At 42.2% G+C, this 14757-nt stretch overlaps 1 protein-coding gene across 3 annotated transcripts; it reads right to left on the minus strand.

The window, feature by feature from the left end:
- Nucleotides 1-3445: 3445 nt before the first annotated feature.
- ERI1 (exoribonuclease 1) lies at nucleotides 3446-13788 on the minus strand. Of its 3 annotated transcripts, none has more exons than XM_084205194.1 (7): nucleotides 13684-13788; nucleotides 12820-12995; nucleotides 10491-10701; nucleotides 9059-9142; nucleotides 8276-8385; nucleotides 7083-7197; nucleotides 3446-5897 (listed from the first exon to the last, which is right to left on the minus strand). In XM_084205194.1, exons 1-7 carry the CDS (start codon nucleotides 13756-13758, stop codon nucleotides 5655-5657), a joined length of 1014 nt encoding a protein of 337 aa, XP_084061320.1. In that variant the 5' UTR covers nucleotides 13759-13788; the 3' UTR covers nucleotides 3446-5654. The 3 variants fall into 3 exon arrangements, with proteins under 3 accessions (XP_084061320.1, XP_084061321.1, XP_084061322.1); XM_084205195.1 differs by having other exon boundaries at nucleotides 12820-12990; nucleotides 13684-13781; XM_084205196.1 differs by lacking the exon at nucleotides 9059-9142.
- Nucleotides 13789-14757: the final 969 nt, after the last annotated feature.

Below are 14757 nucleotides of genomic sequence, written 5' to 3' on the forward strand. Positions count from 1 at the left end.
GAAGGAAGCCAACAGAATCTCCATTTCCTTATACTGTCTTCCCTATTGTTGTGTCTCCTAAATGGCTGTGGCAGCATTTAGGAACCCCAGCAACACACTCCACAAAGCAGCAGTCCCTGATCTGATAAAGTTTCTGTAAGACCTGTGCATAACAGTGAGGCCAGCAGTGCAGACAGGATTGCAGCAGAGTACAGCTACTTCCAGACATGGCTTGTTAGAAAATCAGTACAGGCAGGGTCAGAGAAGGACTATTTCATATATGCAAAACAAGCAAGAAAAAGGAGCGAACCAGCAAATTTCAGAGAAGCCAGCCCCCAAAACCAGCAAATGTGAAGTTTTTGAGAAGGGTCCAAAGAAGAAACATGCCCATGTGACTCTGCAAGGGAAAAACAAAGCATTAGCATAGCTGAAGAAAACGGCTCCCAGAGATCTGCAGCACACCACCAGACAGGCTTTGCAGGCACCACCACAATTCCCTACAATGCAGGAAGCCTGATTTTTGTTTCAGCTGTGCCTCTCCCAGGCTTCTCAGCTCAAATAAATGCTCCTTATCTTTGGGTCTGCCTGTTTACTGAAGTCTGCCTAGAGTGATATGACCCAGATTGTGCTTAAATACAGCCAAGCTCATCACACTAGCAGTCAGTCACCCTCTCTGGACATGGTGCTTGGCATTCTGAAGAGCCTGTTGTCATAGTTCAGCTGAATCAAATGCTCAGACTACATGGACAGGTAATATCTGGCCTAGATGGCCTAGATCAACTAGTAAAATGTCATTTCTCCCTTCTTTTTAGTCCTCTGTCATCTCAGTCCCAATATGCACGAATGGAAATGAATCACAAACATAGGAGTGTTTTCAAGTGAGCAAAGGAGGGCACACTGAGTCTCACAGCAGGCTGATACACCTGCCTCTAAATTACATATAAAACACTTTCATGCTGCACAGAGCATAAGTATTCAACTACTTACCTAGCTTGAATTCAAGCTAGGAATTAATATGAAATAAATTTTGCTCAGCATGGGACTCTGGGAAGGTGTGACATGCTCCACAGCCCAGGTCCTGCATACCACTCCAAACCTGAACACAACCACAATGAAGCAATTCCTGCTTATTGGGACATCTCTGGCTCATAGAGATCCATTTGGCTACATGTGCTTTTTAAAAATTAACATTGCTGAAACAGGGCAAATAAACAAAGGAGGTCAGAATCACCTGCAAATACTTTACCAATGCAAGATCACTACTACTATTCACTTCAAACAGCAAAACCTCATAGTTAGCACTAATTTAGCCAGCAAAGTAGGCAAAAACTCCACCATGATATATCTGCAAGTAGCACCACAAGCTTTACAATTAAGATGTGCAGTCATGACCACAGCAAGTTAAGATCACAGGACATAGTGCTACCCATGGGCACTCCTGAACTGAGTGGCCACAGAGGAGACAGATGACTGACCCATGGAATCACATCCCTAATCAGAACACACCCAGAGGTCACCTCTGCCATAAAGAGTTGTTCAAGGCTCCTGCCATTTACTCAGAAGACTTTTTTCCATATGGAGCCACTTTAGTGCAAAGCAGTCACACTCTTTTTGTTTAAACAGCTCATCCCTTAAGGTGTTTCAGGTTTTCCTCCCACACCACACTCTAGTTTAAAAAGGGCAAAAGCCAGTCAGCATTGGAGGCTGTGAATGTGGAAGGACTGAACTAGAAGAAACCCAAGAGAGAAGCAACTGATCAACCTCCAAAGCCTTGTCAGCACCCATACTTACAGATCAGCACCTTGTTTTCTGTTGGAGGAATGTGTCCTGGAATGAAGTGTTTGCCTGCTCCCAACCATGGCTCTTCAGCTGAGGCCACAGCTCAGTACAAGGCAGAGCAGAAGTGTGTACTGACACCTGGCTACCTCGTGGATCTCCACCTGGGGAGTCCTCCTGGTGAGATGCCCTGCCATCCCATGGGGCTGCCAAACATGAAGTCCTTGAGAAGAGGCTGGAATGGTCTTGGTTGCAGCAGGAATGGTGTTCTATACATTTGGCCCATCTCAAAAGCCTGCAGTCAGTAACTGGGTCTCCTCTACCCTCCACACAGACTTCCAATTTCTTTATAAAGAGCCTGTTGGTTGTTATTAGAAAGAACATACACAGATCTTACCTGGCACAAGCTTCTCTCCAGAAGAGACAAATGTTTATTAGTGGAAGAAAAAGGGAAAAGGAGGAATTAAAAAAAGCCATGAGAAGTGTGAGAGGGTGAGAGAAATGAGTGAAAGAACACTGCTTTCTCAAGGTCACTGAAGAGCAGTCAAGGCCTGCAGTGAAACACCAAGAGCTATCCAAGGGCATGACAACAGTGAACTGAGCTTTTTACTTATTTCCACTGCTGAGAACAGCCCCCTCCTCATTGCAATGTTCATTTCCAACAAAATATGGAAACAAATACCTTGTTAGACCAAAATATTAAATTACCTTAGCATCAGACAAGCTCAGGCAAAAGCAGTTTCTGTGGAGAGCTGAGCTGCTGTGAGTGGCCCCTGTAGCCACACCTCCAACAAGGAGCTAATGGGAAGCTACGAACTGTTGTAACCTCTCTTTCCCATTTGCTCAGGCATTTGCTCACTGAAACAGAGGCTACTGCTCTTTAACCTGTCTGAGAAACCTTTTCCCCTAACATAACCCCAAGATTCTGTGAGGCCCTCTCACGTTCATATAAATATATATTAAGAAATCTACTTGAAAGCACTCATGTTGAAATTAGTCTGCAATCCCTTTGTTTAAAGGTGCTGTTCCACAAACACTGTCTGCAGTAGTAGTAGAATTGTTCAAGTACAGCTCCTGAAATGTGAAATAAAAAGCAACAACAGAACAAAGCCTCTAACTTGAACAAGGCAATCAATGTCTGAATGCTTTTTTTTTCTGCATAAAAAGGAGATTGGATTGTTTTTTTACATAGTTGTCAATTATTTTTTCCAGCAAGGGAAGATTCCTCTAATAAATTAAAATATTCATTACAGCAGATGCTCTCAGCAAGCTTCTTTGGATGAACAAATAAGATCAACCTGAAAAAACACTGTTTGACTGAATATGAGCATCACTAGTAAAATCACCAAACCATTTTTTTCCCCTGTGGTATGAAGTATCCAGGAAAATTTATTTCAATACTGAGTGTTGTGAACTAGTCACATGCATGGGATTTAAGCCCTCCAGCCATGGCAATGTTGCTGGTCCCCTAGAAAAGACAAATCATGAGCTGAGCTGATGCCAAGACCCCCAAAACTCTTGAAATCATCTCATGCTTTACAGACCAAATTCAGTACCTGACATGTTTAAAAATATGAAATTATTTTAATAAGATTGTTTACATTTTAAACAAATCAGCAAACATTGTTAAAATTCACTTCATCTCAAAATCACAGAACCAAGTATTCTGTGAAGACACTTACACCTTAAAGTTTGACATTAATCCAACAGATAAAACAGTATCTGGAATGATTCTACTGATTTCTGCAGCTCACTGATAGAAAACATCCCAACCTACTCAAACAGTAAACAGAAAACAGTTATGATTTAACCCTTATCTCAAAATATCTTTCTGAAGTTACTTAGCAAAAATAAACAACTCAGTACTTAAAATAAATGATGTACAATTACAACAACTCTTATGCAAGCTGTAGTATAACCTGTAAAAAAAAAAAAAAAAGTTTCTCATTTGACTGTGAGCCTGGTTCCAGACCTGTAAATAAAGACTAGTGATAAAGTCTCTGGCTGCCACCATGCCCAGGGGAATTCTGCTGAACTAGACTCAATTTTGTCAGAGAAACTTGCACAACTGTAACTCAGACACAAAAAAAAGTAAATTACCATGGTACTTCAGAAAAAGAGGATACTACAGTCACTACAGTGAAAAGCATGTATATAAGAATTTGTACAAAATATGGGCTGACAGATAAATGGCATTTTAGGAGAAAGCATATCAGAGATTTGTATTTTACCTTGTGAAAGTCCATCAAGTAGGGCTATAAAAGGAAAAACAACTATAAAGTTCAACAAAGTTCTCTACAAGAGAGCAACTATCTCCTTTCAGGCAAAAAAACCCAAAAAAACCTTTCAAAACCTTTCAGGGGAAAAAACCCAACACCAAAAACCATAACTCTGAAGCAGTTATGACTGTCCAAAACTGTAACTCAAGAAAGAAATCATATGAAGCAACTGAGAATTGACTAATACTTCTCCCTCCTTCCCTCCTGCATGAATTTAAAATGGAAGTTTTCACAGTTCCATTGATGCAGTTTAACAGTCAGAAGAGCAAAGCAGGGCTGGAAGAGTTGGATTACTCAAACAGTCAGTGTTCTTAACAAAGTTTATTAATTGGTTATTTTGTGTCCTGAATGCAGGTGGTAAAAAGGGTGACTTGTAATACAGGGATAGCAAATTTATTTTCTTTTTTTTTTTTTTTTTTTTTTTGTCAAACCAAGAGCAACCAAAATATATTATTTCACTTTTCAGAACAACCATTCTAATGCAAAGTTGATCACATTAATGGTGCACTTTGTAACAGCCCACAGAGACAAAGCAAATTAGTACTTTGGCCTCTTTTGAATATCGTCTTATCTGAAGCCTGGGGAGTAAGCAGAAGTTGCTAGTAATTAACTGTGGCCTTTAACAATAAAATTATATTAATCTTCCAATGCTAGACTTTGTAATAAAGGCATAGCTCCCTGGTGGCAGAAGCACAAGAAGATACCAAAAACAGCTGAACATGTCTTAGCCATGAATGAGAAGCTTCTTGTTTTGTTTTATGTAATAATCACAGAGCATGAAATTTGGACAACTTGGCATGTTTTGAACTTACTTTTACTTCACTCATTTTTAAGAGCAAATGGCTGATGGTGTCTAAAAACAACATTAAATGAAGGGCAGCTTTGCAGGAATAGGAGATGGGATCCTTAAAGTGAAAATCTAAAGAACCTTCTTGTTTGAAACAATAGAAAAATACCATCATTCTACATTAATGAAATTTTTATTCAACACCCAGCTCTTCCATCTGATGGGGAAGCAGACAAACATATCCCTTAAAGAAGAACCTCAAACAACAGAGTATTCTTCTACTGCTTTAGAACTGATGAATGCACACCCATTTCTCCTAGACTTTGTAAAAAAATAAGAAAATTGGTAGGAACCCTTAGCAGAGTGCCTTATCAGGAAGGGCCAGCCCAACCACTGCTCTTTCAGTTCTTCCAGGAATGGCTTATTTGTGTGCAATGAATAAGCAGATGCTAGATATCATTGGAGTACATCACAGTGAACAAATACTGCCCACAGGCTGGGGTGGTACAGCAGCACACAGGCCCAATCCCTCTTAGCAGGTGTTCAAATTACACCTTCTTAAAAGCTTAACACTTTGTCTGGATTCCAGATATCAACCTCACTGCTAGCAAAGTTGGAAACAGCAACAGAAGTCATCAGTACAAAAAGAAATTGCTGTAATAGGCTTCAAAGAACAAATAGCTTCCATGCTCCCCTTTATTTCAACAGAGATGATTAGTTAAGGTGCTTTAGGATTCTGCACGGCAGACAAGCTGGCAGAGGTGGCCATTTAATAAGCTCTGGAGTCTTTAGCGGCTATCTGAGGGCAGCCCCCGGGGCAGAGCCCTGATCTGCTAGTTTCTGTAGCGGGGCATCTGTGGAGCAGGGGCTCCCTCTAAGGGGACTGAGGAGGAGACTGTCATCAGCTGTCCACCGTGAATTCTCTCATTCACCCGCAGGTCACAGCCATCCTGCAGCATCCTTATAGCTATCCTTGCAATGTTTTTAGAGTCATCAAGTCCACTGTGAGGTCTCCCATCATAACTCATGCCCAGATTTTCAAGCATGATTGTCAGCTTGGTCTGTTTCCTAGGAACCTGATGGAGAAAGTGAGTAACATTCAAGGATTAGGTTTGGTATCAAGTCTTTTTAATCTAACATGAGGTAGTAGAAACACATGCAGATTTTAAGCCTACTTAAGTCACAAATGACTTTCATGTTGCCTTCTGTCAGATCACTAACCATTTAACTTCAAAGCACTTTGGTAAGACAGAGACTCTCATTTTTACAGAGGAGAAATAGTCAACAGGAGTTTGTCTAGACCTGGGACCTGGGTCAAGAGCCTCTGACCAGCACCAGCTCAAGATACACTTGTGCTGGCAAGGGTGGAAGCTGTGACCTAGATAAGTTTAACCATCTTTATAAAAAAACAAAAAACAGAGAAATTGCAGAGGGAATCTGAGTTTGGTTTTCCTTTAAAATTCTAAGGGATTAAAGAAGCACCAAGCTTCTGATTCTCACTGACCATCAAGCTCCTGAATGCCCTCAACCACCACAAGATCTGAACAGCAACACCTCCAGCAACCCTGTAATATTTGTCCAGCACAAAGTAAAGCTCTTCCCTAATTAAATGTCAATCTCTCTTTTATCTAGAGGTTATATTTAGTATGAAAAAGCCCTTCAAAAGAAGACCAGTAGCTAGGCTGAAATCCCTTTCAAAAAAAGTATTTTAGTGTAGGCTAAATGGGAATTTGCTAGTATCCCCAATAACTCATTTTATGGTAGTCTAACAGAAAGCAGCAATAAGGTCCAGCACTGAACTCAGAATTACTTTTCTCTTGACAATTTGATTCCACTGTAGATACATCCTAATCTTTCTCTGCCTCTATTACCCTGTCAAAAGTCAAGATTCTATGAGGGGAATGGTACAACTTAGTTTTGTAGTGTATTGCATGAAAACAGGAAAAAATAATAAAAAAATCAAGACAGTCTTTTCAGCTGAACTACTTGATCTAAGAGGATCGGTGTAACATTTTTAGACAATCCTTCAAGGAGCACAACCTGATTCTTAAAAACAAGATTAAAATCAAAATGCAGTAATTATATGATCTTCAATTAGTGAAGTGAGATCTGCACATGAAACACATTTGAAAATCAGGCACCAGGCAAGTAGTTCAAGTACTATAATTTTATACTGCACAAGTAGAGATGACAACCACAACAAGTCATTCTAGACTTTTAAACCAAAACTTCCTGTAAGAGAAACAGCATTTTGTACAAACCTTGTAGAAGTTCCCGTAAGATTTGCGAATATTGATCCACTTTTTGGCAAAAGAAGGGTATTTGATACGGCTAATACGGCACTGGATGTTCAAAAATTTACTCATATCCCAAGATCTTAGAAAGTCAAAAGAGAAAAACATTAGTCATATATAATCCTGTGTTCTACTTCTTGCACAGTTGTAGAACTAAAAGCTGTCTTGTCTCTGGTGATCAGCAGAATGAAAACAGTCTAGGAAAAGCTCATTTGCTCTAGTCCCGTTAAAGAATTTTTTGAGACAAATTGGTTAACCATGGGAGGAAAAATAATGACAGGAGCAAGACTTTCACCAGGATGGTTTCAGGTCCACAACAGTTGTGACAAAATATAGCACACCAACTACCACATCAACACTGAAATCTGCCAATAAATTACATGCTTACACAGCCTTCGGGGAAGCAAGCAACACCTTAAATCTTCCTGATTATTTGGGTATGCACTTATCTCTCTACTTCAGGTAGGTTATTGAAACTAGACTGCACCAAGTTTTATGAGAAACCAGATCTCTATGAAAATATAAAGAAATTACAAGCCTATTTATTTAGCAGCCTGCCTTCTGGAAGGGAACCACCCCAACAAGTTTGTAAGCTGCAAGCTAAAGTAAAGCTTTTCTCCCCCCATCTCTTCCAGTTGTCTATGCAATCTCACCTATACAACAGATATTTCAATGCACCTGTTTTCCTTAAGGAATTTCACTGAGGGGATTCCTCTGGAGGGGAATTCCAGAGACATTTAGGCCCAGTAACATAACCAGTCTTGCATCAGCTTTGCTTTAGCATTTTCTTTTTTTAATTTACTGTTGCTTCCAAAGATAGCAATGTAATTATAGGTTAAAAATTAAAAATTGCAGAGTGCTATTTTCAGGTATTATGTGCCAGATAAAAATGGAGAATTACAGAAGCAACAAAGTATAAAGTCTTCAGCATCACTCTGATGTGTCTGCATACAGACCACTAGAAAAGAAACGGCGCCATCTGATGGATTTAAGCTTCATTTTGAATAGTTCAGTGCAGCTTTACCAATTTTACCTAAAGCTTCAATTAAAATAAAACCAGCAAAATGGCAGTGTCCTGATTCATCTTTAGCAATGCTCTCACAAATATTAAAGGTGGTTTTGCAGGTTTAGATTGCGCTGAAGGCTGCATAAGGACATACCCATCAGTCAACATGGAATAGCTGTACTTTGTTCCCAGTTCTCGTTGTCTCATCCACTCTACGACATTCTGCAGAACTTGAGGAAAAATATCAGCTTTATCAACAATGTCCTAAGGAAAGAAAAAAACCCAAAAACAACAAAACCAAAAACCAACAAAGTAAGGAACATTTTTTCAGAAAAAAATCCCCCAGCATTAAGTGTATAAACTGCATTGGTATATGGGCAATTAAAAACTTGGCTTCATCAAAATCTTTATAAAACCAGATCACACGTTAACAGATGACTGGACAGGTTTTTCTAAACTGAAAAAATAGCACCACAAAAGCACTGCTAGAAGAGCCAACCTCCTAATAGCTTCTGTAAGGGTAACAAGGTTAGTCCATAGTTGAACCTGGATTAAAACCTTTGAGGTTGTTTCCCCGGCTTCTCCTTAAGTCACTTATCACAAGTCATTGCCATTCTAAGACTCTAAACTCTTCAGAACAAAAATATTAGGAAAGGAACTGATGCAATTCAAAAGGTGCTTTGTCCTACTAAAGATTAAAATTCTCCACATGAATTAAAAAGAGAATATTTTTCCCCACAAAATGACCAACTTAGTGAAATCAGCTCTGTGATAATTGGGAGAGGGAAAAAACAAGAATTAAGAGAACAGGCCTTACAGAAAAATAACCATGAAAGACTACCATTTAAGGTTACCAGTCTGAAAACATCAACAACACATCCACATCCCTTTTTTTTTTTTTTCTATTTCTCCTTGAAGAAACAAAAGTGCAAATTACCTGGGTTATTCCTGTCAGACTGATGCAGAAGTCTGAAAGCTTGGGATTAATCTCTGGCTTCACATATTGCTGAAAGGTATCCTCCTGTAACAGGAGAATCAATCGCTCAGCTGCAGCACACTCTGCAGCCTGCAAGGCAACTTCTCTGCCTCGCCTGCTGCCCAAAGGCAACAGCAGCTACTTGTCCTGCTGCAGGCAAAAAGGAGTGTGTACCTCCTGAGCCAGCAGGAGCCTCCTGAATGGCCATCATCAGATTCCTAACAGAACAGATGGCTTTCTAACCAGAACATGGCCTTCCTCTCAGCCAATAAGCATCAAAGAGTGGGAATGTGGATTTAAGAGGGAAAAAGGACTTTTTCTGCAAAAAAGCATAGGATTTGGGAAAAGTGAAAGTAAGTAAAAAGTAAGTGAGAGGCATGAGGGTTTTTAGGTGGTACCTCTAAAGGTTCACTTGCAATTCAAGGAAAGCAACCAGCAGCACACCTCAGAAGCTTCAGGCAAGTACCTCTGGATGCCAGCCAGGCAGAGATAAACAAAATCTCACTCTGGGAAACTGAGCAACACAAGAGTGAAGACTGAAGGCAAGTTTCATGGAAAAAAGAAAGCCCCAAATCCCTGCTGTTATACAAACCCTTTTGGACAAAAAAAACCCAAAAAAAAAACCCCACTCTAAGAGCCATAAAAACAATCCTGGTAATCTGCACAATCCCTTTTCTGCTCTTAAGTCATACATGCAGCTATTCTTTATTGTAGCATCACAATGATTACTGGTAATCCTCCTTCCATTAAGAGTTCTTCAAAAATGAATCATTAGGCAGAGGTGTGTGCACATCCTCCATTTCACTGGGTGACTCAATTTCAGTTAGTAGCAGTTAGTTTATTCTAAAAGAAAGCTGTACTGCAACAGAGCACTTGAGGCTACCAAATGCCTGTGAAGTATGCTTAAAATCAGGTTACACAGCTATCAGTCTGTTGGGTACAATGTGGAAACAGCTGAGCCTGGCAAGAAGTGGAGTTCACTCAACCTCACTTTCTAGGCCTCTGCATTAGTGTCTTCTAGATCGCCTCACACAGGACCACAGAATTGATCATTTTTGATTATGATGAATGCCCCGAGTCCTAGAAATAGATTTGTGGGCCTTAAAGCAGGAAAAGAAAGGGCAGGTGGGAACATACATGGAGAACTGAGAAACTCATATCAATAGAGGGAGTTGACAGCAGGAGAATGATCTGCTTGGATGATCATTTGGAAAATGCTTTCAGAAGAGAAAGTTCTGTTTGTACCTAAGAGGCACAGAGGATAAGTCCTCATGAAAAAAAAGTATGCTATTTTTATGAAGTTCAATATCTACTTAGGAACTAATCTAGACTTTCTGATGCAAACAAGTTACTTCAAACAATAGCAGACCAACACATCCATTAGATCACTTACTATTTCCAGGGTACGTGTGTTTACTAAGACAACAGGAAATTCAATTATTTCATGTACAAATTCAGGCGGATTTCCTTCTTCACAAGTTGCTTCAAAGTCAACGACACAGATGTAGTCGTAGCAGCTGTCTCCACTAATGTGTTCCTTCTGCATCAGCTTCTGTTTCTTATAATAGTTTTTCAATCTCTTTTTCAGTACATCTTTCACTCCTCTAAAGAAACAGGGAAAGTGACAAAGATGGCACTTTTGTTTAATTATTTCCTTGCTATAAAACTGAAGCTATATTTAACATTTGAAAGCTCAACTCTTCTTAACCTCATTTTGAACACTAGCACATGTGAAGTCTGAATTCCACTTTATCATAAGAGGAGTGTTAGCCCCATTATCTATACTACATTAAACCCATTTTCTGGGATAGCCCAGAGCTGTGATACCCCTCACAATACACCACCAGAGACAGACTGGGAAGCATGGCACAGAGACACACTGCAGTCACCTCTGCTTCAGCAAGACTCAATATCCAATGCCTTTCCACAGCTCAAGTCTTTGAGATTACTCCTGGTTGACCTCTGGCCCTGGAAACAGAACACTGCTTCACCTGTGTTCCCCTGTGCCCTCTACCTGAAGTGATTCATGCCTAAGGCCTTTCTGCATCAGTGGCACAGACAACGCAGAATCCATCTTAAACATCCACATCTTACATTGTTCTCATTTTAAATTGAGCCTGAACAACTCAATTAAAATAAAGTATTTGAGATTTCAGTTGTCAGAAAAACCTCCTGGTCAAGATCCTGCTTTTCAGGAGGTTTGTGGCTATAACCAAATTCACATGGCAAGCAATTGAAGTTACTTACTGTGTCCTTTTAATATAAACATTTTAATATATGAGTGCATATGCCAGAACTGCCATGTACCAAACCAGAGCTGAATAAATGAGGATCATTTACCCTTCCAAGGAAGTTATTTCCAAAATTATTCATTGCAAATGAAATCACAGAAACTGTAAGAGATATGTGCAGCAAATGGTATTATCAGAAAAGCAGCCCAGTGATCCACAAAGAAGAACTGAAACCAAACTAATAAACATGCATTTGAGAACATCAGCTGCTTCTGCAGAGATAACTCTTCTTCACTCTGGTTTATTGGTCTAGTTTAAGTCACTGACCAGTTCATTAAAAGTTGAGACAGTATGGGAGCTGATGGAGGAGGAAATTACCTCTTTCTTTACCAAACTTATAAAAAAAAGTTGAAAATAGGAAATGATTGACTATCGCAATAACCTTGAAGGAAAGGATGGTGTGTGACAATCTGCCCAATACTCTACATTAGAGCTGATGCACTATTTGTTTTACAGATAAGACATATTCTGACTAGACTTACTTGAATATATTGACAAGAGAAACCTAGCTCGGGTAAAAAAAAAAAATTGAAGCCTTCTGCATTTACAACTAAATTTAAAAACTCATATAGAAAACTTATAACCTAAGAGAAGGCCACAAACACATCATATACTATTTGAATTCTGCTTTCAATTTTTAAATCAGAGCAACTGCAAAATAGCTATAGCAATCTAATGTGTTTTGCCAAAAATTTTCCCAAATAATGATAAGATTTTCTCCTCATGAGGCACTAAATTAATTTAGCCAACCAACTTCCCAGCACTACTTCCTCATTCCTGCTGCCTTCAGAAACAACACACTGTTTTTCTCAGCTGACCTTCTTCACAATATCTCAATATCTTGCCTGGCCACAGAATTATTAATACTTGTAGGTCATTTCCAGTACAGCAGGAACTGCACTATAGTCCCTTGCCTCTGCCCCAGTGAACACAAATCCAGCTTATAAACATTCATTTTTTCACATTTTGCTAACACATGTATTCAGAGTAGCAAACTCTCCATCTAAAGGTACTTCTCCTCTGCAGTGATTAAATCCTGAGCCACATCACCAGAGTTTGTAGCAAGTATCAGATCTGTACTGATACACTAAATAAAAATATGGATGTTCTGAAGCAAGTTGCTGTATGATGAAGGTCTGCAGCACCACCTGAGAACCACAGCAGTTCTTCTTTCCCCCTTGACCAAAAAGTGATGAGAAGTACCTTTCAGTTATGTATTCTTGCATTTCTTTGGGCTGCCAGTTGAGAAAGAACACATTAAGCAGTGTGCATTAATCCTACAACAAAAGCTGCAACAAGATTGCACATAAAACAATTGGTGTCTGGTGCTGTATCTGCTTTTCACTTTGTGCTGAGTTTTCAAGCTTCAAAATAATCATCCCTCATGACTCTACTGCTCTCAAAGATAAATCAACAATGTTTACAAATCACCTGGTTTCAAGCTTGAACTCTGCGAGTTTACTTCTGAGCTCTTCTCTGGTCATTCTGTTGATATAACCATTGGTTATAGCAATTTCTTTGTAAATCGGATCACTGAAGTCGTTTGAACTGGCAGCTGAGGTTTTGCCATTAGCTTCTTGATCACTGATCCTACAGTGCTGTCTACCCTAGAAGAAAGAGAAATCAGGAAGTCGTTTAAGAAAGTCAAAACAAGATGCTTGAGCATTTCACAGCTCGTTTTGGCACCAGATCGCAGCAAAGCGTCACACTGTTACACCGGTGATCAACCTGACCGAACTAGCTTATAGATAGGCAAGAGAAGCAATACTGAAGCCTGCTCTGAAACAATGTTTTCCTAAACAGCAACCAGAATAAAGGGACACTAATGCCCGTGTCTTGAGCCATGTCGAACAGCAGCTCTTGGAGACAAAACTTGAGTACGCATCCTAATCTCAACAGAAAGAGTTCTCTGGTGCAAACGGGCAAAGCCTTCCCGAGCAGCGAGATTTCTCTCGACGACTGAATTAACCAGAATCCACACGCGGGCCGGTGTCCAATGCGTGCAAGATAAACAAAGCAATAAATGAGATGGAAAACTACGGGCACTTCCCGGCTCCCGCCCGCCGCTCGCGGCCTTCGTGGGGCCCGCACACGGCGCGGCCGCGGACGGGCCCGTGGCACCGGCGGCGCCCCTCGGCAGGGCGAGCCCCGGGGCGGGGCAGGGCCGGGCGGGCCGAGGCCCGAGGCGGGCGGGCGGGCAGCCAGGCCGCCCCGGGCGAGCGGGCGCGGGGCCGCGGCCTCGGGCTACAGCACAGCACAGCACGGCCCGGCCGCACCGCCGCCCCGCGCACTCACCGGCGAGCGGGCTGCGGGAGCAGCCGCCGCCTCATCCCGGGCGGCCTGCGGGCGGTTCTCTTTCTGCTCCTCCATGGCGGCGGCGGTGGCGGCGGGAACCGCGGCCCGTCGGGGGCGGGAGAGCGCGGAGCCCGCCCCTGGGCGGAGCAGCGGCCCCGTGAGAGCCGAGCAGCTGCGGCCGCGGCTCCCGGCGTTCCCGTCTGGCACCAAGCACTGCGGTGGGCATGTGCCACGCGTGCCCGGCCGCCTCACCCCCCGCTGTCCCGCCAGCCCTCGGCCCTGCTCCTCTGCAGCAGCACCGCCGCCTCCTGCGCCCGCCTTAGCCCTCCAGGGCTTCTGCCCTGCAGTGCCCCCAGGGTTTGGGGTCACGGCAGCCCGCTGGAAGCGCTCTCCGTGTTACGGGAAACACACACTGGGCAGACACCTCATTTATACCTCCGTCCTCCTTTCCATGGCACTGATTTTGCACAGAGCACCTGAAACACGGATCTAGGACACCCGTGGTGTGTTGGGTGCTAGGCACCAGAAGGATGCAGTTGACCCCCAGCCTCTTCCTGCCAGGGAATTTGCCGTGCCTGCTCTTCCCCATATCCTTTAATCCACAGTCAACCAGCAGGGTGAGGTGGGCGACACAAGACGTGTAAAGCTCTCTGGATCTTCTTGGCCAGGAGGTGGAGGCAAAGCGGTGAAGTCTCTCTGTCCATCACAGGTCAGTTTATTTTCTGCTGGTGCTTCCCACAGTCCTGCAATGGAGCCCAGTATCCCTCAGTGATGGAGGCTGATGTGTATTGGCACCCGCCAATACCTCCACATCTGCCAGCCATTAAACAACCCAGAATCTTCTCTCTGCCCTGCTGTAGCTGGGACCCCAGCACCCACCCTCAGTCTCCCATCTCACTCTGGTACGCCAGCATCTCCTTGCAGATGATGACATCCCCTCCCCAAGACCTGCTGTGCAGCATTTGTCATCCTCGGGTGGGCGTGCCACAGAGGTCTGTCCCTTCCACACTGAGTGCTGACAGAAGTGAGAACACATACGCGCTTGGGGCTATATGTGCATGTCCTGATTTTGGC

Source organism: Fringilla coelebs (genome assembly GCF_963513975.1).
Source record: "Fringilla coelebs genome assembly, chromosome: 4".
NCBI lineage: Eukaryota > Metazoa > Chordata > Aves > Passeriformes > Fringillidae > Fringilla > Fringilla coelebs.

Excerpts from the sequence above, each read along its gene's own strand:
- ERI1 (XM_084205194.1), bottom strand. The coding sequence starts at position 13,758 with ATGGAGGAGCAGAAAGAGAACCGCCCGCAGGCCGCCCGGGATGAGGCG. Across the intron at positions 12,996-13,683 it reads CTCCCGCAGCCCGCTCGCCG|GGTAGACAGCACTGTAGGAT; the intron begins GTGAGTGCGCGG and ends TCTTTCTTCTAG. Across the intron at positions 5,898-7,082 it reads CTTACGGGAACTTCTACAAG|GTTCCTAGGAAACAGACCAA; the intron begins GTTTGTACAAAA and ends TTTCTCCATCAG.